This window comes from Diospyros lotus, chromosome 11 (genome assembly GCF_014633365.1).
Source record: "Diospyros lotus cultivar Yz01 chromosome 11, ASM1463336v1, whole genome shotgun sequence".
NCBI lineage: Eukaryota > Viridiplantae > Streptophyta > Magnoliopsida > Ericales > Ebenaceae > Diospyros > Diospyros lotus.
Window position 1 is genome coordinate 16363150 of NC_068348.1, and position 23755 is coordinate 16386904.

Here is a 23755-nt window from a genome sequence, read left to right on the forward strand (position 1 = left end):
AACTCGAATCTAGACTTCCTACTATCTTCAGACTGTGCCAAAGAGTTGTAGATGACTATTTTCATTGCTTTCAAACAAACTTTGCCAAGGATCCAGTGCTTGTTATTTTGAGTACACGGAACCAAGACCTGCATGTAACAAAATACGTTACGTGCAATTAACTAAATCAATCATTAAAACTAAATACAACTTACGTAGTCAACTCGCCACCAAGGGACATTGTCACCAGTATTTCCATGGATATAATCAACCAACTTTAATTGCTGATTCTAGTTATCATTCCCACTCCAGATGGATTGGAACAACCCCTGAAAGACAAAGGTTTGAAATCTATCAAGGGTGACACACAAATGAAGAAAAATATTAGTTATGTGAGATGTGTTGAGAACTCACAAAAAATGAGGTTGGCATCACCGCATAGTTTGTATCATACGGAGGACGCTCGGGCTCTTCATCTCTCCTACGTCGGAGGCAACATATGTACATGTCAATCATAGACCCATCCAAACATGACGTCAAATTCTGTAAATCTTAGAGGTGGCTCGGTAATAGATTGAGCAAGAAACCAGTGTCCCGCCTATAATAAACAACAATTATTATTAGGGTGATAATGCATTACCAATGTAAATCAAAAAAGTACTAGTTGTATATACTAACCTAATTTTTTATTTTGAGCTGATATACTGAATGTATCCCTCAAGAGGGGATAATTCATCGTCTAAGCCCGGTGCAATGTCTACAGGAGGACCATCCACTCATGTCCCATCTTGCACCTGGGGGGGCAACACAGTCATGTCTATTATTGGATCCACTTTTACCCCCTTCGGGACCTTCTTTCTATTCCTCTTCCTATAAAATGTTTGTTCCGTCAAATCGATGGACTGTTTCATCGGATCGGTGAACGGTGTGCGACAATATTGTGATTTGACTCGTTCACGCCCTGTTCATACACCTTCCATAACCACGTCTTCCGCCAACTATTTTTAATTAACCATTATAAGATGGAATTACTTCAAAATCATATGTAAATAGGATAAATGTAGGGGCTTACTCTAGAAGGGGATGTCTAGTGCTCCTTATCTAGCTGCTGATCTGTGGGGTCGGGGGGAGAAATCAAGATGCGTATCACAATTGACAATTCTTCTTGACTTCTCTCAACTCACATCAATCGAGCGTCCATGCCTAACAAAGCTTCCTGATTTCTTAGTACTTGCCCCAACCGACTATCCATATCTTCTTGATTCCTCTCAACTTGCCTCAACCGAGAGTCCATACTTTGCAACAAGTTAAGTGCTTCAGTCAGCATCTTGGTCATCTACGAAAGGGAAAAAAAATTAAAATAAAAAACAATTACAAACAAATATCGGCGGATTTCATACAAAAAATATGTAGCGAACATACCTCAGACTCAGTTTGTCCATCATGCGTACTCTTGGGCACTCTTTCATTTGACATCTCATAGCTAGGAACAAACCTCTCACCCTCCACCCCTTGCCCGCCCTCCCTGCCTCCACCTTTTCCCCGCATTCCTTGCCTGCATCCTCAACCCTACCCACCCTCTCTAGCTCAACCTCCTCCCTACTCTCCCTGCCTTCAATATCTTTATCATCATCGTCACCCCCTCCACCTCCATCTTTGTACACATTAACACCAACCCAGTGCAGCGGGTGAAATGACCTCCAAAAGGCCGTGTCCCTCTCTACCTCAGTGGGCTCAAGCGTTCAGCTCAATCCTCGTGCCTACAAATGCTATAATAGGTAGCCAAATATTATATATTAAAACAATCTAGAATAATAGGCTAGGTTAGGTTACACACTTACCTTATTAAGACATTCATCATAATTAATTTGTTTAGGCCTCTTGCTAGATAGCCACTTCCTGCATCTAGAAATCATGGTTGTGACGGGTACTCTTTGAGCCCATGTTCCTTGAACCCAAGGAAATGTCTCAATCAACCACTACTGTAAACAAGAAGAAGTTTTATAATCAAAAAAATAAAAAATACAAAAAAATCATATACAATAAATGATTTCGTAATTAAATAAAGTAATATGTTACTGATTGTACCTGAAATGCCCAAACAAATCCATAAATATTCGCTTTCTTTCCAGACTGACAGCTCCGCTTCTCAACCTTAGTAGCCAAACGAAGGAAATATAGACTCTGGCTATATATATATGTGCCCCACGGGAATGCCTGAAATGCTTCTAAATCTTCAATCATTGTCCATAACATATCAGGCACATTCTTCTTCTCATCGTGCCCCAATAATATCATGTTCACCACTGAAATATAACCCAACTTCAGGACATTGTCTGCAGCCAGATTCTCTCTAGTGAGTACAACATTTATGTCATGCCCGGACACCAACTGTTGACATGGGAATAGTCATGTCCATAAACTGTCATCCCCCATGGGCCTCACTTCCAACAATTGCTTATCGATTGGGCCGAATCGGAGTCCACTTATTAGGATGAACTCCTGCTTCCCGTACCTATATGTTTCCCCGCCAATCTCGAACCACATTTCATTGTCACGGGCCTTAGGAAATGTCACCTCCCTAAGCAAAACTTGGTATATCAGTTGTGGCGCAGACATTTGAAGGGATAGGGGGATCTGAAGGAAATGACTGAGTGGGCCCGTCAGGAATGTTTCCAGCATGTTATAATGGCCGAGAGCGAGTCGAACTGGCCCAAGTTGGTTTATCCCACAGTGTGTAGTAGCCCGTGTTCCTGGGGGCAGTACCCTGTCATCGTGAACATAAGTATATTGCCTACTTTGCTCATCCATCTGTATAAAAAATCAAAACAATACAAAACAGCAATTGAATCAGTACACTATACACACATCAAGAATAATAATACAAATTGTAAGTATCAAAAAATAAAAAAATATAGTGGCGGACTTCATATGGGATGAAGTTCGCCCAATACCGGCCTCGGCAGACTTCATCTAGGATGAAGTTCGCCCAACCCTATTCGTCTTCGGTGTGGAAGGCGAATGGACCTAAGGCGGACTTCATTGTCGATGAGGTCCGCCCAAAGTCCGTTCATCTTCCTACTCCAGACGCCGGTACAATGCAATGTTCAAAAACACTAAAAACACAAAATAACACAAATTGTTCCAACAGTGTGCTTCGGTGGGTTGTATCAATTCTCAAAAACACAAAATCACACAATGTAATGCTGAAAAACACAAATAACACAAAAATGAACTGCTAAAAAATCACCAAACATCGCTGTAGATCTTACCTGGTCAGCGGTTGCACGGAGGTCGGACGAATTTACAGACATCACACGGTGGCCGGCAACTCTTTGACAAAGAGAAAGAAAGAGAGAGAGAGAGAGAGAGAGAGAGAGGGGGGGGGGGGGGGCGGGAGTCGCACGGTCGCCTTCGACGGTCACACGGTGGCCTTCAGCTCTTTGACAGAGAAGGACAGAGAGAGAGAGAGAGAGGCGGGAATATGAGGGATGGCTTTCTTATATAAGGGCATTTTCGTCTTTAAATTTTGAAATAGGGACAAAATAACAATGTTTTAAAAACCGGAGCGGAGAGCGAACCGGCCTATTAATTGGGTTACGGGTCAGTTGGTTCGACCGGTTAGACCAGAGTGGTCCGACTGGATGATGTCATATATATATTTTATAATTAAATAATATATATTAAATATATATTTTAACATATATTTAAAATACTAATATTCTATATATTATTATGAGAAATGTTATTATTAACTAATATACAACTAATATTTTATATTTAATTGTTATATATGTTATTAAAGAATTAATTAAGAATTAAAAATTTAAAAATAAGTGAGAGGGTGAAAAAAATCGGGGTCAACCCGGTTCCCGATTCACTGGTCCGATCGGATTTTGATCGATTTTGATCGGATTAAAGGAGATTTGACTTTTTATGTCAAATCAGACCGAATAGGCCACTGATTCCCGATTAAATCGGTCCGACCGGCCGGTTGAGTCCGATTTTTAAAATAATGCAAAATAATCATTTGAAACTTTCGATAAGTCGTGCATCAACTATTCAAGCCCTGTAGTATGATGTAAAAGGCGTAGCCAATCCTAGCCTAATAAAATCAAGTCAGGAGGAGGAAGGCAACAGAGACGGAATAACTGCGCGAAGCTGCTGCAACCCTTCTTTAACAAAACAAAAAAAATCCCAATCACAGTACAGAAGGAAGATACGATTCCACCAAACAGGGTCTCAGTAAAAGCGAGCTTTTTTTTTAACTCAAGTCTTTAAAGATTTCATTAAAAAAACTAAAGGAAAGAATAGACAAAATCACCGCCGCATTGGGTGGGAAAGTAGTGGCCACCAATAGTTACTGGCCTCCACCGACAATGGTGGTGGTCAACCGGCCTATTCATTATTCTACTCTTCTTTCATTTTCCTTCTCTTTCTCTCTCATTTTATTTTCCCGGAAAAACAAAGACAAGAACAAAATCCCTCTGTATCACTACAGAAGCAAACCGAACCCAGTTCCCAAAATGTACCTTCTATCGCTTTCTCACTCCAGAAATCCCCAAAGAAACCAAGTTTAGAGAGATTCATTCAGTTCGCCGCCGCCGCCGGCCAGATTTCCGACATGGCCGATAAGCCTATTTTCGCAATCTTCTTCTTGTTGATTTTCTTGGATTTTGGTTCTGTGAATTCCGATCAATCGGATCTGGACACCGACTGTACCGATCGGTGGATCCACATCAGGAACCTGCCCACCGAATTCAATCTGGACCTGCTGGCCAACTGCTCCGAGTACCCGGTGTTCGACGACTTCTGCCCGTACATCGCCAACCACGGCCTCGGGCAGAAGACCCACAACCGGACCCACAGCTGGTACCGCACCGACCCGGCCATGCTGGAGCTCATCTTCCATCGCCGCATGCTCGAGTACCCGTGCCTCACCGCCGATCCCGCAGCCGCCTCCGCCGTCTTCCTTCCCTACTACGGCGGCCTGGACTCCCTCCGCTACCTCTACGGCCCCGACGCCAACTCCAGCTTCGAGCACGGCCTGCACCTCTTCCAGTTCCTCAAGCACCACGACAAGCCCCGTATCTGGGACCGCCGCCACGGCCACGACCATTTCCTCGTCCTGGCCCGACCCGCCTGGGACTTCAGCCAGCCGGTCGATACGGATCCGCCCATTTGGGGCACTTCGTTCCTCGAATTACCCGAGTTCTACAACGTCACCGTTTTGACGCTCGAGTCCCGGGCCTGGCCATGGCAGGAGCAAGCGGTCCCTTATCCGACGTCATTCCACCCGCACAACATGGCGCTGCTCGAGTCCTGGATGCGCCGGGTCCGCCGCTCGCCGCGGAGCACGTTCATGCTCTTCGCCGGCGGCGGCGGGACCTCGGCGGGGCTCAACGTCCGGCGGAGCATCCGGGTGGAATGCGAAAACAGTGCCAATTTGAGCGCCGCCAATAGTGGGTACTCGAAGTGGTGCGAAATTGTGGACTGTTCGAAAGGAGTTTGCGAGCACGATCCGATTCGGTTCATGCGGCCGATGTTGCAGGCTAGCTTCTGCCTGCAGCCGCCTGGGGACACGCCGACGAGGCGGTCGACTTTCGACGCCATCCTTGCCGGCTGCATCCCGGTGTTCTTCGAGGACCAGTCGGCGAAGACCCAGTACGGCTGGCACTTGCCGGAGCAACAGTACAGTGAGTTTTCAGTGTCAATACCAAAAGAGAAAGTGGTTTTCCAGGGGCTGAAGATTATGGATACATTGATGGCTATACCGAGAGATGAAGTTGGGAGAATGAGGGAGAAGATTCTGGAGTTGATGCCGGGAGTTTTGTACAGAAAACATGGAAGTTCGCTGGGTTTGAGGACCAAGAAAGATGCGTTTGATATTGCAGTGGAAGGCACTTTGGAGAAGATCAAATCTAGATTGAGACAACTCTCTCTTCAATGACCCTAAACCCTGTAACTTCCAGTGTTTATTGTTGTGTTCTTTACTACTCTTTGTTCCTTTCCCCCTTTTATTGATCACAAATGTTGTAGAGAGAAAAAGAAGAATAGATTTTTGTACCTACATTTACATTGTTTAAGTGTATCTTTTCATAATCAAGTGCAGGTGGATAACATAATATTCATAATATCAATTCACTTTTAAAAGTCACATTGATAGTACAAATCTATACATGCAGTGACAAATTTTATAAACTTCTACCATGTGAAAAAGTGGCAATTAATGATCTCTGTGTCTATATGAAGAGCAATGTACAGTTGCATAAGGTGATGAAGATGAAATGTGAAAGGCAATTACATTCCAGTTCCATGAATACATGTTGCTAATGGCGTAAAAGTGATTTAAGTCAACAAAATCTGAAGTAATTAGTGAGAGTTGAAAGGGGATTCTTCGTTCTTGTATGGCAACCTAAAGGACAACTGGATGACATTCAAAAGTGGGAGCAAGGATGGATCAAAGATGCAGTTTATTTGATTTGAAAATCCCTTCTTCTTTGGTAGAGGCAGTCTTCATCCCCATCTAACAATGGCAGAGCCCCATGTGAGACCGGCACCAAAACCTGCGGCTGCAATGGTGTGCCCCGGTTGCACCTTCCCACTCCTCACGGCTTCATCCAATGCCAATGGGATGGAGGCTGCACTAGTGTTCCCATAGTTTGCCAAATTCGATATGACTCGTTCTGGTGGGACTTCTAAACGCATTGCCACTGCATCAATGATCCTTTGGTTCGCCTGCATAAACCAGTCGTTTGCAGACCAAAATCATCGATTAATACACAAGAGCAAGATTTAACACGTGTAGGTATCCAAGAGAGCTTTTGCATGTAAAACGTATTCATGGCCCACAGTCTGGAATCAAACTTATGGGAAATGCTTTTCTTAAAGAATCACACTAGTAATGGATGGATAGTTTTGGTTCCAGTATTTTGTAGATACAAGCCTCATACCTGATGGAGCAATAGCCAGTCAATGTTAGATCCAGTGAGACCAGCCTTTGAAAGGGCAGACTCTATCGACTGCGGCACGCAGCGGACAGCAAACCGAAAGACCTCTTTACCTTTCATTTGGATGCAGGAATAGGAGGAGCGTCCAGGTGGGAATCCTAGCACCGAACCATTAGAACCCAAAGCACGATCCACTTCATTTTCTTTAATGGCTGCATTTAAATTCCTGTACCACAGTGGCGGTGGGGGAGGACTCAACTCTCATTTCATGGAAAAGAGAATATAGAGTTTAACCTCTGAAAGGGATGGTTACCTCTGACCATCACCATCGCTATGCAAGTCAAAACTAAATAAACCGTCCTCAATATCACAGGCCTGTAAAACAACTGTAATATCAATACTACAACTAGAAAATAATATATCAAGCATTTATCCCACTATGTGGGGTTGGCCGAATCTTACTATAAGTACTGTAAAATTGTATAACAATTACTTTCTCACAGAAAGAAAAGGGGTAAGGTATGCCTATCTTTTTAACAGAGGCAATAACATGATTGTTTAAACTATTTATAAATTGATTTGAGGAGATACTTTATCCAATGGCTGATCAAGTTTGGAAACACTGCATCTGTATCTGTAACAATACATCAAAGAAAAGATGACTCAACTATGAAAAGCATGGCCCTAATTTTAACCTCTTCGTTATGCAAAAACCTATGGTAAGTGCAAGGGAGAGAGGGGAAAACAGAGAATCAAGAAAGGAGAAGGGTACTAGAAGTAGATTAAAAAGAGGACGTAGGAAAGAAGACATAATGAGAACAGGAGGAATCTGATGAGAGAAACCAAGACATGGAGACTTGGACGAACAGGGAGGAACTAAAACATTCTGTAATTTAGTAAACCAATATCAAAATTCTAGAAAACCAATCACTTCACATTCAAAACAGAACTCCTACTGGGCTGTTTGACAGACTCTTAGTTTTCTAGTTTCAGTTTTCATCCTCAATATTGCGTTCAATTTGCATTTTCATTTAAAAATGAAAAATGAGCATGTTGTTTCACAACTATGTTTTATATAATTATATTCAGTTCTGTGGTTGATTTTTTTTTTTTTTCTATATTTTTCTGAAGTTCACCCACTCACTGCCTGTGATTGTACTCACAGGAGTCTCCCAGACGGAGGAGTTGCCCGCCAACTCCAGAACCATCAGGAAGTCATACTGAAGACTGGTGACTGCAGATGGAAGGTTGCCGAAAATCACTGGCAACGCCTCTTGCGAGCTCAGTTTCCATCATTGAGAGTATGGGGGAAGGAAAATAATAAAAATTTTAGAAACAACTTTTTCTTGTTTTAAAATTTTTAAAAAGAAAACAAGTAACCTCATTTTCTATTTCAGTTGTCAAAATGACGGAAATGAAAAAGAAGAAAAAAAAAAGCAGATCCAAACAGGCTGTGAAGAAGTAATTCTCCACTAAGAGGTGTGCATACTAATGGTATGCAATGATAGGCCGCGAAGAACTCGTTAGGTTGAAAGATCCATCAGTTGAGCAGAGTAGAGGAGAATTTCATGCTTTTCTTAAAACAGACATTATTCCATAATGGTATGCAATTAGTACGCTAGACTTTGCTTCAGTGAAGTTAACATAACAAACCGAGCAGGTTGCATCCCTGATCACTGGAAGCCACTGTAGCAGGTCTCCTGGATGATGTGACCAGGAAATTTATGCAGATTTTTTCTTGAGGGGTTTACTTGCGGATTCTACTGATGCAAAGCATGCTATCAAGGAAACCAGCAAGTACAGAATTTCAGATAAGCAGCAAAGAGGCCCTTATTAATCAAGTCTTGGTTGGACCATGAATGTTAACTCCTATTTATAAATATTGATTTTATTGGTTTACATGCTATTCGTAGCATAAATGTTGTTTTTTCATTGATATAACTGTTGTTTTTTCATTGCAGCTATGGATGGATATGTGCAATGAGATTAATATGCTCATTAAGGGACACCTCAGCAGCTTAGTCTGCATTCCTCAATAAAAAACCTTCCATGGAGTCTCACCAAATTACCTATAGGAAAAGTTGAACAAGGCCCATTACCTGTACTACTACAGCACCAGCAGCATCCCCAAAGAGAATACAGGTCCCTCTATCAGACCAATCAACATAACGTGAAAGAGCATCAGCACCAATCACAAGAACAGTACTAAAACCACCACCTGAAAATTTATAATAGCATAATTCAGTTTTATTAAGTATTTAGTGATAACTGAGATCTCGTGTACGAAAAGGAATAAAAAATTACCCCTAATATGGCAGGCAGCCGAAACTAGACCCAATACAAACCCACTGCAAGCAGCAGTAATATCATAAGCCAATGGATTTCTCTTGCAGCCAAGGGCCTTTTGGATCTGAAACATCACACAGAATATACATTAAAATTGCATAAGAAGCTTGAGGATTCTTGTGATGCCAAATATGAAAAAGATCAGTAGTCTTAAGCAGCAGTAGTATTTCAATTGTAAGTTTGTCAGGGATGTTAACTAAACTGACAATCTATAGATGACGCGTGATAAAGCTTAACACTAACACAACTGTTGATAAACCCAAAAATGCATGCTTATATCCTGAAATAGCTTTAAAGAATGTTTTCAAGAGCCATCTCGAGGTGCAACCAAGCCATAATCATAAGATGGAGTAAGAAAGCTAGTTCGCATCTAGAATTTCCTTTCCAGGGAATTCTACACTGCAAGAGTGCAGCTAACTTCTGTTTTATTATATGTAAACTGATACAACTTTCTCAAGCCCCTAGCATATAAAAGCAGCCTACTTATTATATCATGTAGAAGTATAGAAGTGAGAAACCAAAGACTTAAAACATTTTTTATGCCAATCAAGGAAAGGAAATATGTGCATTTTACCTTCTGATTTGCTTAACTAATGCAATTATACTACAAACCTAAATACTTCATTTCAGAATTCATCAATTGCTTCTGGACAAGAAAATATATTTCACTCGAGACATCCTTGAGCAGCTCGAGTAGATAACTTCAGAACTTGAGCCACCTCAATGCACTCAAGCGATCCTATGTTATCTCCAGCTTGGTTTTTCAGATCCATCATCTTTTGCAGCATTAACTTGTGAATTGCTTGCACTTGGACACTAATATAATCTGTTTGTCTCTGGACTTTCCTGTTAGACATCCTAACAGCAAGGATCAGTCTATCCCACCCCCACCCCGCAAAACACATATATACAAAGTGATTCTTTTTTATTTATTTATTATTTTATTTTATTTATTTATTATGTTCAATATTTTGACAAGTAACTTTGTCCATCTTTAGCTTTCTTATTATGTATTTTCAAGAAATAAATGCCAATGAAGCTTTCTAATTGATAATAATGTCTGTTTTGTACTTTAGATGGAGAACTTCAAATAAAATTCGGCAGTGATATTGTAACATGTCTTGCAGGGGACCAAGTCAATAGTGAGCAACTAGGACTGTGCTAGATAAGTTCATTCAAGCTGGTTGACCAATTAAATGAGCCATGCTAAATACTCAAGCTCATTCCAACAAAGAAAAGTATTTGAGCAACACAAGGCTCAAACTAATTACAATCATCAACTTTTGGGGTTGATAGTTGAGTGTGATCTTGAAAGCTCTACATCTTCTATCCAGCTACCTTACAAAAGAAAAGAATCTAAACTGAAAATTTAGCTCTCTAATTACCCTGATCCAAATAATTGAGTAAGTTTTATGCATTCATTTCTATCATAGAACTTCATTCTTGGAAAAGGTAACAGGTAACAACTGCATCCATCCTTATGCCAAAATGTTTCATATTTCTCTTAATACCTCTTCTTTGAATGCATCCATCCATCCTGCTACATTAAACCCATGGATTCAAGTCATTTTCCAATCATAATTCCACATTTATTCTATGGTGCTTAGGAGGGATGTAAATGGGTACCCAATCCCATTTACATACTTGTTTTAATAAATTTTCAAATAAGCCTTGTGCCTATATTCCCGATTTACGAATGTGTATACTTGTTTTAATTTTAAATGGGGTTAACTTGGATCCATTTACATCCCTTGTGCTTAGAAGCATTCATTAACATGCACTTTAAGACTTCACAAAGCTGAACCATGAATCAGTTACTACTTCACTTCATGTACAACTAAGCTAAGAATTCTCCTGTAAATTAGTACCTGAGGAGCACTGCCAAACAGGTCCTCTGGAGTTGATGTACACAACAAGACTAGATCTATGTCATCAGGATCAATCTCCGCCATCTGAAGAGCTTTGTTTGCTGCCTCAACAGCAAGAGATGTCAAGCTATCTTTCCCTGTAAAGAAGCAAGTACAACCAAGGCCATTTAGAGTTTTCATATAAGATTCCATTCTTGAACAAAAATCCATATGCAGAATTCATCCATGGAAAGACTGATATTGCATTAAAAGAAAGACCCCAGGCAACTGTACAGAAGATAAGGACCAGGTATAAGTAAAATTTGTGAAGCATCAAAACAGAGTAAGGACTTAGAATAAAGGAGCCATTGTAAGATGCGTCACTCTTATCATTATGTGTAGGTGAATGCCTCTCATCATCTCATAGCTTAAATATCAATTAGTTTCACATCCAACCATATCTTTCATATTTACATTAGGAAATTATGGTGAGAAGAGATGCCAACCAGGACAGAGCCCACTGATGCAACGTCAAAATCAATAATTAAGGGCAGTTGGTAGAAAGATTATCCTATGGTGAATATCAGAGGAAGAACTAGGGTGAGGCAGCCATGAGCCATGCCCCCCCCCCCCCCCCCCCCCCCCGCCCGTTCCATCAATTCATGGCCCTATAAATGTGCTCTTTGCTTCCATGCCCTCAATTTTTTGTTTGTGGCTATTGCTTGTTTTGGTTCTTTAGCTCAATTGTCTGTTTTTCTAATTCTTTAGATTTATTTTTTGTAGTCTGTTTTGCGTTTTAGGGTAGAATCTTGGTTTTGGTTCAATTGGGTCAAGATTTTTGGTGCTTGGGGAGTATTTCTGCTCTATGCATTTTGGGCTGCCTTGGGAGCTTTTCTCTTTATTAATAATAACATCCATCACCTTTAAAAAAAAAAAAAAAGCAAGTAGTTTAGTAGTTGTTTCTCAAAACTCAAAATAATTAATCATAAATCCTACTTTATTAGGCTTCAATTTCTTTAAATTTATCACCCTAGAGTACAATCTAAATAAAATAAATTTAATAGTTTTTAAATAATTATTTATATTTTATTAATTATTTTGTTGGTATATGTTTGTGCCCCCCACCGGTCTACTTTTTCCAGTTCAGCCCCTGGTGAATATACATGTACGTGTGTATAAAAATGTGTCAGATGGTGAGTTTTGAAGCCACAATTTCTCATAGCTGGGTCTAATAGAAGCAAAAGTAGAAAACTTGGGACATGGAAATGGGTGTTATAATTTCCCTGTCACAAAATGATTTCTTTTAATTAGGGAAAAAGAAGATTTCTTTCTTTCAACCAGAGAGAAAGAAGACGAGGAATTTATAGAGCTATCCTAAGCTAAGATAGGAATATAAGAACTGGAGTTCAGGTAACATCAAACAAAACTACCTCAAAACTTTTCATAAGACCATATAAAAGCCAGGAATGCCCTCTAAGGAAAACTGACCAGTAAGGACACGTCGATTACGAATCCCAGTGCGAACAGATATCCATTCATCTGAAGTATCAACAATTTTTGAAAGATCATCATTGGAAACCTGAAGACTAGGTACTGCAGAGCCACATCCAACTAGCTTGCAACCTCTACTGAGAAGCCTGAAAAAATTCATCAACAAAATCACAATGTAAGTGAATAATCTCTCTGATGAATAAGATATGCTGATCTCTACACATTCCAACAATGAATAATCATAAATGCAAAATATAATATTGCTATGGAGAAGGTTATGATAAAGCATGCAAGTTTGGAAAAGGGACATGGAAATAACAACATGAGCTAAGAAGTGTCTACTTTTCAATAGGATGAGCAAAAGATGAATCCCATATCAAGCATATTTTCAATAGCAGTAGCCAAGGACCAAGGTTCAAGGATCTGCCACTTATGAAGTATTAGCATGCATGCATCTAAATAATAACATATGTCAATTGTCGCCACACATGATTATTCATGTATACATATGCCTATATACTTCTACCACAATGAATTTTGATTCATAATTAATTAGATACAGAATATATGTAGATCCTAGAAGATTTAACCTTCAATAACTTAATTTTTATGTTGAGTTTAGCTTTATTATGAAACTATAAAGCTAAAATCAACATGAATATTCTCAGCCCCAAGCAAATGGGGTTGGCTACATCAATCAAGTTCCTCAATGTCACGGAAACACAATTGTAATAACCAGTTGGAGCCTTTGTTAGTTGATTGTTTAGGCGGGAAGAGTAGTTAGGCAGTTAGGCCTGAATTTTGAATTCAAACTACTCGTGTAAGTGATGATCAAGTGGGCCTTGGCACCAATAGTAGGAGCTGGATCAGCAAAAAAGAACACTGATACTGCGCCCCAAAGCATCAAAGATCAATATCAATACAAATTCTCCCGCTTATTTCTCTCTCTCTCTCTCTCTCTCTCTCTCTCTCTCTCTCTCTCGTTTTATTCCCTCTCATTTCTCTTTGTTCTTCCCTCTTAATTTCCTCAATTCTCCCCAATTCGAAGAGAATTCACCCCTGTCAGAGTTAGGCTTTGACATTCTAGTATCAGAGCACGGTCTCAGACAACGATCATCATAGGAATTCACCATGGCCGATGGCACTCACATGAAGCAGATGGAGGCACAACTACAACAGGTCACCGCAGCAATATCCGATATGCAAATTTGGATGGGAGGTATAGAATCGACCATAGAGGTAGTGGTAGAAAGAAGGATTGAAAGAGCCATAGATCGATGGCGGGAAGAGAGCCAGAAGCAACATAATCAACTAAAGGATCAGATGTAGATGTTCGTAAGAATGGTCACCCGCCAACACTAGGTACGACTCTCTCTAGAGTTTCCCCCCAGAGAGAGATTTGATCTGATCTTGCTTGGGCACACTCCGACCCCATGAACAGTGGACGCCTATGAATTTGAGGCGGATCCGTTGGTAGTTGGGGAGAATACAATGGAGAGGAAGCAAGGGACTTAGGTTGCTTCCCATTAGCCGGTTTCCTATTCCCTAAACTGGAGATCCCTATGTTTGACAAGGTGAATCCAAGATGATGGGTGCATAGATGCGAGAGAATTATCAGCTTCTACCATGTGCCTGAGTAGCAGTGAGTAACTCTTGCCACTGTTTACCTTAATGACACAGGGGATGCATGGTTTCAAGGATGGATAGGAGCTAAAGAAGGCTGTAGGTGGGTTGAATTTGTGGAAGATCTATGTGACAGATTCGATGACAGAAACATTATGGACGTAGTAGAGGAGTTTAACAAGCTACGTCAGGAGGGATTGGTGCAGTCTTACCAATTGAGATTTGAGGAGCTCAAATCTCTCATGCTAATTTTAAACCCACATCTAACAGAGGGGTATTTCATCTCTAGTTTTGTGAGTGGATTGAGCGAAGAATTGAGGCCAACTATTAAGATGCAGCAACCAAAAACTATAAAGCAAGCTGCAGAGTGTGCAAGGCTACAAGAATTGACAGTGGAGGCATTAATGAAGAGGCAGAGGTGGCAGATGAAGACCATGAATTCGGGAGTGCTTCAGATAGGGAGTAAAGGAGTAGAAAGAGGAGGAGGAAGAACTAGCCAAGGGGGCATAGGAGGGAGTCATTCTCTTGTAATTGTTCATGTCCCTATAAATAGCAAGAAACTCGCATAATAGAGGAGGAAGTCCGGCCTATGCTTCCGTTGTGGGGACCAATATGCCCCAGGACACCAGTGCTGGAGGCAACTCTTACTGGTAGAAGGAGAAGAGGAAATAGAGGAGAATGATAAGGGAGCATTCACTTAGGGTGAAGGGGAAGGAGAGGAAAATGTGGAGATATCACTACATGCCCTCAGAGGTCTTACTAACAGCAAGATCATTCAGGAAAGGTGCAGGACAATCGATTAATGGTATTAATTGACACCAGAAGCACACATAGCTTCCTTGATGAAGGGATATCCAAGAAGTTGAAGTGTGAACTATCTTTGACTGTAGCAAACAGTCACAAAGTATTATGCTGATCTGCATGTCAAGGATTTTGTTGGGAGATGCATGGGGAAACGTTTGAAGCAGATTTAAGATTGCTAAAACTAGGGGGTTGTGATATAGTCCTTGGAGTGGACTAGATGAAGGGAGTCGGCCCTATAAGTTTTGACTTCAACAAAATGGAAGTCATATTTGAGAAGGATGGGAGAAGGATGACCCTCACTGGCAGTCCAAAGATAGGGATATGTAAGATGATAACTAGGAGGAGGCTACAAAAAATTTTAAAGTCCAAATGAACCCAGGTGGCCCAACTCTTTTCAATTCATGCAGTGGAGCATGCAGAGGAGGAGACAAAACAGAAGGAATCAGGAGGAACCACCAACAATCAACCGTGGAAGGTACATGAATTAGACTCCCTTAATAAACTTTTGCTTGAGTTTAGGGACCTATTTGAGGAACCCCACTCATTACCTCCTCATAGACATTATAACCATTCCATTCTCTTAAAACCCAACGCTAAACCCATTAACATCCAAGCTTATAGATACCCCCCTAAACAAAAAGCTGGGATTGAAAACTAGATTAAGGATATGCTGACAAGGTCAATCATTCAACCAAGTCAAAGCCCCTATGCTTCACTTATACTCTTAGTAAAAAAAATGATGGTAGCTAGCGCTTTTGCATTGATTACCGCCAGCTTAACTCTCAAACAGTAAAAAACAAGTTCTCAATCCCTATAATAGAAGATCTCCTAGATGAACTTAAGCATATTGTGGTTTTCACTAAATTAGATCTGAGGTCAAGGTATCACCAAATCCGAATGAGCCCTGATGACATACCCAAAACTGCTTTCACCACTCATCAGGGGCATTATGAATTCTTAGTAATGCCTTTCGGCCTTACAAATGCCCCCGCCACATTCCAGGCCTTAATGAATCATGTTTTTTAGCCATACCTCCACAAATTCATACTAGTCCTTTTTTATGATATTCTTGTGTATAGCCTCTCATTCCAATAACACCTTAATCACCTAAAAACCACCTTAGAGGTCCTTAGATTCAATCAATTGTTTATCAAGAGATCTAAATGTGTCTTTGCTCAGCCACATGTGGAATATTTGGGACATGTAATATCTAGTGCAAGGGTGAGCACTAATCCTAAGAAGGTGGTTGTTATGCTTGCATGGCCAAGGCCTACATCAGTGAAGGCCCTGAGGGGATTCTTGGGCCTGACCGGATATTATAGGAGATTTGTGAGAGACTATTAGCAAGCCCCTAACTAATTTACTAAAAAATGAGGGATTCAAATGGGATGAGAAGGCAGAAGAGGCCATCATACAACTTAAAAAGGAAATGAGTGAAGTGCCTACTTTAGGACTCCCTGATTTTTCTAAACCATTTACTTTGGAGATTGATGCCAGCAATATAGGGGTGGGAGATGTGCTTTCGTAGGAGGGAAGACCATTGGCTTTTATTAGCTAAGCCCTAAGCACAAGGCATCAGGGACTGAGTGTATACGATAAGGGATTGCTGGCAGTTTTGATTGCGGTGCATAAATGGTGACACTACTTGGAAAGAGGGCAATTCATCATAAAAACGGACCATGAGAGTCTAAAATTCTTCCTGCAACAGAGGCTACACACACATCTCCAGAAGAAGGGAATAGCAAGACTGATGGGATTGGATTATGTCATCCAATACTGAAAGGGAAGAGAGAATAAGGCAATTGATGCCTTATCCAGATGTACAAAAGAAGCAATGGTAGCTTCTATCACAACGGTTGTTCCTGATTGGTATTAGGAGGCCACTGCCAGTAATGAACAAGATGAGTGGACGAAGGGAATCATGGAATAGCTCATTCTAGACCCTACCACTTGACTTGGGTTTACCATCAAGAATGGGGTGCTTTGGTACTATGGGCGATTAGTCATTGGGGACAGTAAGGCATTGAAGAAGAAGATCTTGGACATCCTCCATGGATCTCCACTTGGGGGTCATTCAGGGATGTAGAATACTTATCAAAGGGTTAAGCAACTATTCTATTGGCCATGGTTGAAGAAGGAGGTGGTTGAGTATGTGATGCAGTGTGATACATGTAGGAGATGTAAGATAGAGACAGTAGCAACTCCTAGGCTATTGCAACCACTTCCTATACCTACTCAAGCTTGGTCTAACATATCTATGGACTTTGTGGAAGGGCTGCTAAAGTCAGAAGGAACGGATTGCATTTTGGTTGTGGTGGATAGGCTCACCAAGTTCTCTCACTTTATTGGTTTAGCTCACCTCTTCACGGCCCAGGAGGTAACCCGCTCATTCCTAGATAGAGTGGTACAGTTGCATGAAATTCCCCAATCCATCATATCAAATAGAGACAAGGTTTTTAAGTCTTTTATGGAGAGAACTGTTCAAGAACCTGGGAGCCAAGTTACACATGTCCTTAGCATATCACTCGGAGACAGATGGTCAAACTGAACGGGTGAACCAATGCTTGGAGACTTATTTGAGATGTCTCTGCTTCCTACAGCCTAAGGGATGGCACCAATGGTTATCCTCTCTCCCTCTCTCTCTCTCTCGTTCTATTCCCTCTTATTTCTCTCTGTTCTTCCCTCTCAATTTCCCCAATTCGAAGAGAATTCATCCCTGTTAGAGTTAGGCTTTGACACTCAAGTCCGAGTTCTAAAGAGGCATATCCTCAAAATTATATTATAATGAAGCACATGCTTTTCACATCCTCAACTCTTTCTTCATGACATTGTGTTTTTTTTATTTGGCACCATCATCAATCTACTCCTTTTATGAGAGTTGGTTTGTTCATGTTGAACATGAAAATACTACTCCAAACAGCATCCATCAATGTAATTTATACAGAAATGGTGCCAATGCATTTCTAAGTTAGCCTTAATCAACACCATGCACCCATTTTATCACCTCATTTTGGTTCCACTTTTTGGAACAAGTTATTTCTTGACCACCCAACACTCTTTATTAATCAACATAGCTAGGTTACTTTCCTTCTCTTAGCTTAAGCCTTGAGTCTTGACCACGAAACAAAGAGTTCCTCACAACGACCCTCCCATCATTCAAGCGTTCAAGAAACACAACCTCCAACTGAACCTTTCTTCAGGAATTAAGAATTAGGAAAGCCAGATACATCACTAACTAACATTTGAGATCCTAATATTGTGAAGTGTCTTCTAAGTAAGGGGTCTGGATCACTGTACATGGATCCTTCAAAAAATGACCATGCAAGAACAATAAACTCACTCTGCTATCCAAAACCAAAAGTGCCCATAAGCATAAAGATGTCCAAACAAGAACAAGATGCAAATTAGGTGAACTAATTTGACACAAGATTCAACTCCAAACCAATAACATTTCAACCCAATTGCACTAATTAATCAGAAAATCATAACTTGAAACAAAACCCAAATGATTAATCACCCAAGATTCAAGAAATCAGGGACTGAACTTACTTGGGTACTCGATATTCAGAAGGGGAAACACCAGACCCAAGCTTCTCTGCTCCATTGACGGCGCTGCAAGAAACACAACACCCAGATCGAAATACGCCGCCAATTGGCGGAACCGTTCTCTTTCTCAGACTCAGAACTGCAGGCGATAACATCCCAGATGCATTCGCCATTTACAGAGCAAGAAAGATGCTAACCAAGGAGATTTCTGCTTAGATCTCTATAACTTGTCGATGAAAGACCAAGAGTGTGAAGGTTTAGAAAGAAAGAAAGGTATAGAAGACGAATGCATGCACAGAGAGATGTTGAAGAAATTGGATTAATTTGAAGGAGGGAAGAAACAATGGAGTATTGGAGTTTTCACAACATACGGAGGGCCCAAAGATGAGAAAGATGGGCGATTATGCCAACCAAATAGAGGTAATCTCAATGCAGCAGCATCAACACACAACGGTACGTATACATAAACATCTGCTCTCTCCACTCTCTTCTCTCTCTCTCTCTCTCTCTCTCTCTCTCTCTTTATATATATATATATTTATATATTTACATGTGTGCGTGTGTGTGTGTGTCTCTCTCTCTCTATATATATTTTTTTTAACCATGAGAATCACTGACAATGAACTGCTTGCTGCCTGCCCGCCTCAGTCTGCAAAGATTTTTCTTTTCTTTTTGTACACGAATTGGATAATACAGAATACAGACTAATTGCACCCGGAAATTAGAACAAAAAAATAAATAAATGGGATCGATCACATTGATTTTACTCGATTTGATCAGTTCGTTCGGGTACCTAATTTCCATCATTCATTATTATTTATTAATATTGTATGTCCTTATCTAATTAAACTCATAAATTGTATAATATAATCGGTGCACTGCCAAATTACAAACCCAAAAAAATTCAAACACTGGATCATCCGCCGTTAACTATATCATCTGCCATCACATTGGTGAAATTGTGTTCCAACACTAAGGATAAACTTCTTGTTTTGGAAGGAAGAGACCTTCTTGTTTTGGAAGTCAGAGACGAGGGAAATCAAACCCAAACCCTGTTTATTTTGTATCCAATTGTCGTTGCTTTATTCTTTTTGTAACAGTATTTGGATCCTTGGCATCATAATCGCAATTGGTTTGGCTGATGAGACTGGAAAACCACTCAAAAATTGAAAATCAATGAAGCTAATTGCTCAAGCAAACCCATTTGCTAATTGCTAATTGCTAATTATTTGGCAATTAGCAATAGAATCATCCAACCATTTGCTAATTGCTCACGCAAGAGAATCATTCAATGAAGCTTGGGCAACGGATCGATATTTGCCTGTTTATTTAGGTGAAGTTAAAAAGACTAGGTAAGGTTGTCCAACAACCACAAATTATTGTGAACATTTATTTATTTCTGTAAAAGTCCTATAATTATTTAAAATAATTTATTATTATTATAAATTAAATTAATCATTATCAATCACTTGGTTTTGTATGAAAATTTGTTATAAATTAATTTAGTAAGTTACTGTTTTTAACGAGAAGGCCCTTTAATAAAAATATTTTTCCAATATTAATATTATTATTATTTATTGGAAGTTTGGCATAAAATATCTATTTATATTTATATGTCTCCTCTTTACCTAATTTTTCCTTCTTCAAACTTAAATAAATAACCATAAATCCGGCTGATAAAATGTAGACCTAAAGATGGTGCATAGATACCCCTTGGTGGTGTCACCTTAGGAGTTATGATCCGGCTGATAAAATTAGATTTAAAATTAATTTAATTACACAATAAAATATTTAATCTAATTTCAAAATGAACATAATGATAAGGGGTGGTGTGTGGACCCCACTGCCCTATGGAGCTCACCCCCTCTCTCAAATTACACACATTAAGCAATTATTATGTTGCTCGACCTGAGTAATATAATAATTCTAATGATATCTATTTAGTAATATATATTTTAAAAAAATAAACAAGACAATAATTTGTATAAAATCTAATTTAATACAAATAAAAATATGAATAAAACTGATTTCATTACTAGTTTCAACATGGGCCAATAAATTTAGTTGGGTGGGACATATGTTAGATAATGTTGGTCTCTAAGAGTATGGCCACTTAAGAGGGGTGAATTGAGTAATTAATTTTTTTTAAATTTTAATAAATATTATTGATTAATGATTTTATTGAAAAATATATATTTGATAAATATAATAAATTATATTTGACATTAATAATAAATGTAAGTCACAAAATATAAAAAAATTAAATAATATGAGGCACAACACAATTTATAGTAGTTCAGTATTTTCACACACACCTAATCCACTCTCCCAATGTCTAATCACCCTTGGGGTTCCACTAGATCAAAATCACCAAGATTTTCACACTAACTCACCTTGAAAATTAGATGCACACCTAAATTACAATGGGTTCTAGGCAACTAGTACACCAAGGTTTTCTCCCTAATTTATCTTGGAAATTAGATTCACCTAGATTGTAACAGATCTAGGAAACTTATACAATTCTAAATAATAATTTAAATATTTACAAATAATTTGTCCACATTTGGACATAAATAAGCAATTAAGAACAAATTATACAAGGTAATAATATTTAAATAAATAAATAAATTTGTAATCTCAAATGGAGAAGTTCGGATTTGTCGTAGAAGACTTGAAAAACTTTTCTCCTCTTGCCTTGTGGCTCTTCGGTGGATGCTTTGCTTGAGAGCGTTTGAGAGCTTTCGGGTACTTTAGATATGCAATGGAAATACTTGGATATCAAAAAATGAGTTTATGGGATATTTATAAGCATTTTAGTCACTAAAGAAATTATTAATATGAAGTTTAAAATTCAAAAAATGTTTAGACTTTCTCAAACAATAAGAAAACATGTCTCACCTTTAATTCAAAATAAATTTACTTCTTGCATGAAAAATCAAGATTTGAAAATTCAAATATAAACTTTTGAGACATAAATGATTAAAACAAGAAAACATGTCTAAAAACAATCTTCTTTAATTCAAAATAAATTTACTTTTTACATGAGTAAGAGAAAACATGTCTAAAACCAATTATCTTTAATTCAAAATAAATTTACTTTTTGTATGAGAAAAAAAAAAACATGTCTTAAAGTAATTCTCTTTTAATTCAAAATAAATTTACTCTTTGTACCCACTTTTAATTCAAAATAAATTTATTTTTTTTATATGAGAAAGAAATACATTTATATCATAAAAATATTTTTGTCAATCATCAAAACTTAATTTATATGAGCAAGTTGGCTCAACATTCTCCTTCTTTTTGATGATGACAAAAAAAAATGATTTATGAGATTATTAATGTAATAAAAAAAAATTGAACTCCCTTTTAATTTTATACTATAAGCTCCCCATTTCAAAAATATTAATAGCATAAAAATGTTTTTGATATAGCTTAATAGATAAAATAATTTTTAAGAGTTTTAAAGACCAAACCTGATTATCAAATCTGATTGTTTTGATTGTACCTGCTTGATATCCTATCTCTCATATATACTATTTCCTCACATACACGAAAAAATATCATAATACATTTTTCTTCCCCCATACAAAAATAATATACAATTCACACTCTCATACGTACAATCTTTCATCTCATAACATCTTATTCTTCTCCCCCTTTTTGTCAAAATCAAAAGGACATTGTTAACGAAAAAAATAAAGATATATAAACAATATAGCTCATGAGAGAAATTTATCGAGCATAATCCATAATATCGTGCATAATTCAACATTACACAACATCAAAAAGGATAATCATAATATAGTCAAGGGATATAGTAACATTACAAAATTTACAAAACAGTAATCTAAGGAACCCACGTTGATAGCTTTGGATTTTGCCGATGCTCAATGCTGATGATGATTGTCGAACACAACGGATCCAAGTTTATCTATATCACCTGGAAATGGTCATTGGCTGCTATTAGTTTCGACTGGATAAGGTTGCAAACTAGCCTCTTGGAAATAAGGAAACGACACATTTTCTTCTTGGATAACTGGGTTTTCAAAATTTCAAATATGGTTTGGATCATCCACAAGGAAAGATCTATGGTCATAATATGGGTTTGAATTGGTTTCTGGGTGAAACCAATTTTGAACATTGAGAGGGTTTGTATAAGAGTTTATAAATAGTAATTCCTCCAATAAACATAGATGAAATTGAAGATCGGCGATCTGCTGTTGAAGGGCAAAAATGTAGGATATAAAGCAAAAAATAGGATTTTGAAGCCTAGTTTGAGCTTCATACAAGAGCATAGCAACAGCCCCATAACGGTCACTAATCGAAAGTTGGTCTAGTAGTTTTGAGGCATTACTGGTATTAAAAACCTTATGAATAGCAGCAAAATCAGTAGCTCCTTCTTCATAGCAGAAGTAACGGGCAAAGACGCATGATTGAGTATATTTTCTCTTAATACTTTACAGGCACCGTACGGAGAATCGAGTCCTGACATGATCTTTTAGTTGTTTTAATTTTATTTTTATTATTATTATTATTATTATTATTATTATTATTATTATTATTATTATTATTATTATATTTTTATTTATTTATTTATTTTTTAATCAATAACTTGTCACTAATTTTTTTTAGGGCTTTGATCAACAGGGGCAAGAGTGCAAGGGCGAGAGCAAAAAGGCAAGGGTGAGAGCAAGACAGAGTAATGAGAGGCAGTGAGCGACGGAGCATTGAGAAGCAAGAGATATGGCGAGGTGCGAGAGCGAGGAAGAAGCGAGCAAATTAATGAGAGGCAAGGGATTTAAGGGCTGGTGAGCAGGTCGCGAGCGGCAGCGATAACAACAAAGATGCAGATGGTTGTAGACAAGACGGACGCTGTGGGCGACAGATTTGAAGGCCAAATCTGGGCAAATCTGGTCACGAGAGAGAAGGTTGGAAGCTCACAGGGGGCTGAGAAAAATGGTGGGGGTTGAAGGTGAAGGTTTGGAGCTCACCGTGAAACCCTAATAATAACAAACAAACACAAACACACAAAAAAATTGAACAACGAAGAATCGTGGATCTGAGATACACAAAGGAACAATGAAAAAAAAATGAAAAAACGAACAGAGACTCACTGTGGATCCAATCGATGTCGTGGATCTGATTGGCTGCACGGCGGAGAGACGGCAA

At 38.9% G+C, this 23755-nt stretch overlaps 2 protein-coding genes across 2 annotated transcripts; one reads left to right on the top strand and one right to left on the bottom strand.

Annotated features, from left to right (window-relative positions):
* Nucleotides 1-4386: 4386 nt before the first annotated feature.
* LOC127813587 (probable xyloglucan galactosyltransferase GT19) lies at nucleotides 4387-6104 on the top strand. Its single transcript, XM_052354630.1, has one exon. The coding sequence runs from the start codon at nucleotides 4604-4606 to the stop codon at nucleotides 5927-5929; it is 1326 nt and encodes a 441-aa protein (XP_052210590.1). The 5' UTR covers nucleotides 4387-4603; the 3' UTR covers nucleotides 5930-6104.
* Nucleotides 6105-6190: 86 nt separating this feature from the next.
* LOC127813588 (beta-ketoacyl-[acyl-carrier-protein] synthase III A, chloroplastic-like) lies at nucleotides 6191-19104 on the bottom strand. Its single transcript, XM_052354631.1, has 8 exons — nucleotides 18590-19104; nucleotides 12611-12759; nucleotides 11144-11280; nucleotides 9234-9339; nucleotides 9029-9147; nucleotides 7243-7304; nucleotides 6933-7155; nucleotides 6191-6717 (listed from the first exon to the last, which is right to left on the bottom strand). The coding sequence occupies exons 1-8, from the start codon at nucleotides 18757-18759 to the stop codon at nucleotides 6496-6498; spliced, it is 1188 nt and encodes a 395-aa protein (XP_052210591.1). The 5' UTR covers nucleotides 18760-19104; the 3' UTR covers nucleotides 6191-6495.
* Between the last annotated feature and the right edge of the window lie 4651 nt (nucleotides 19105-23755).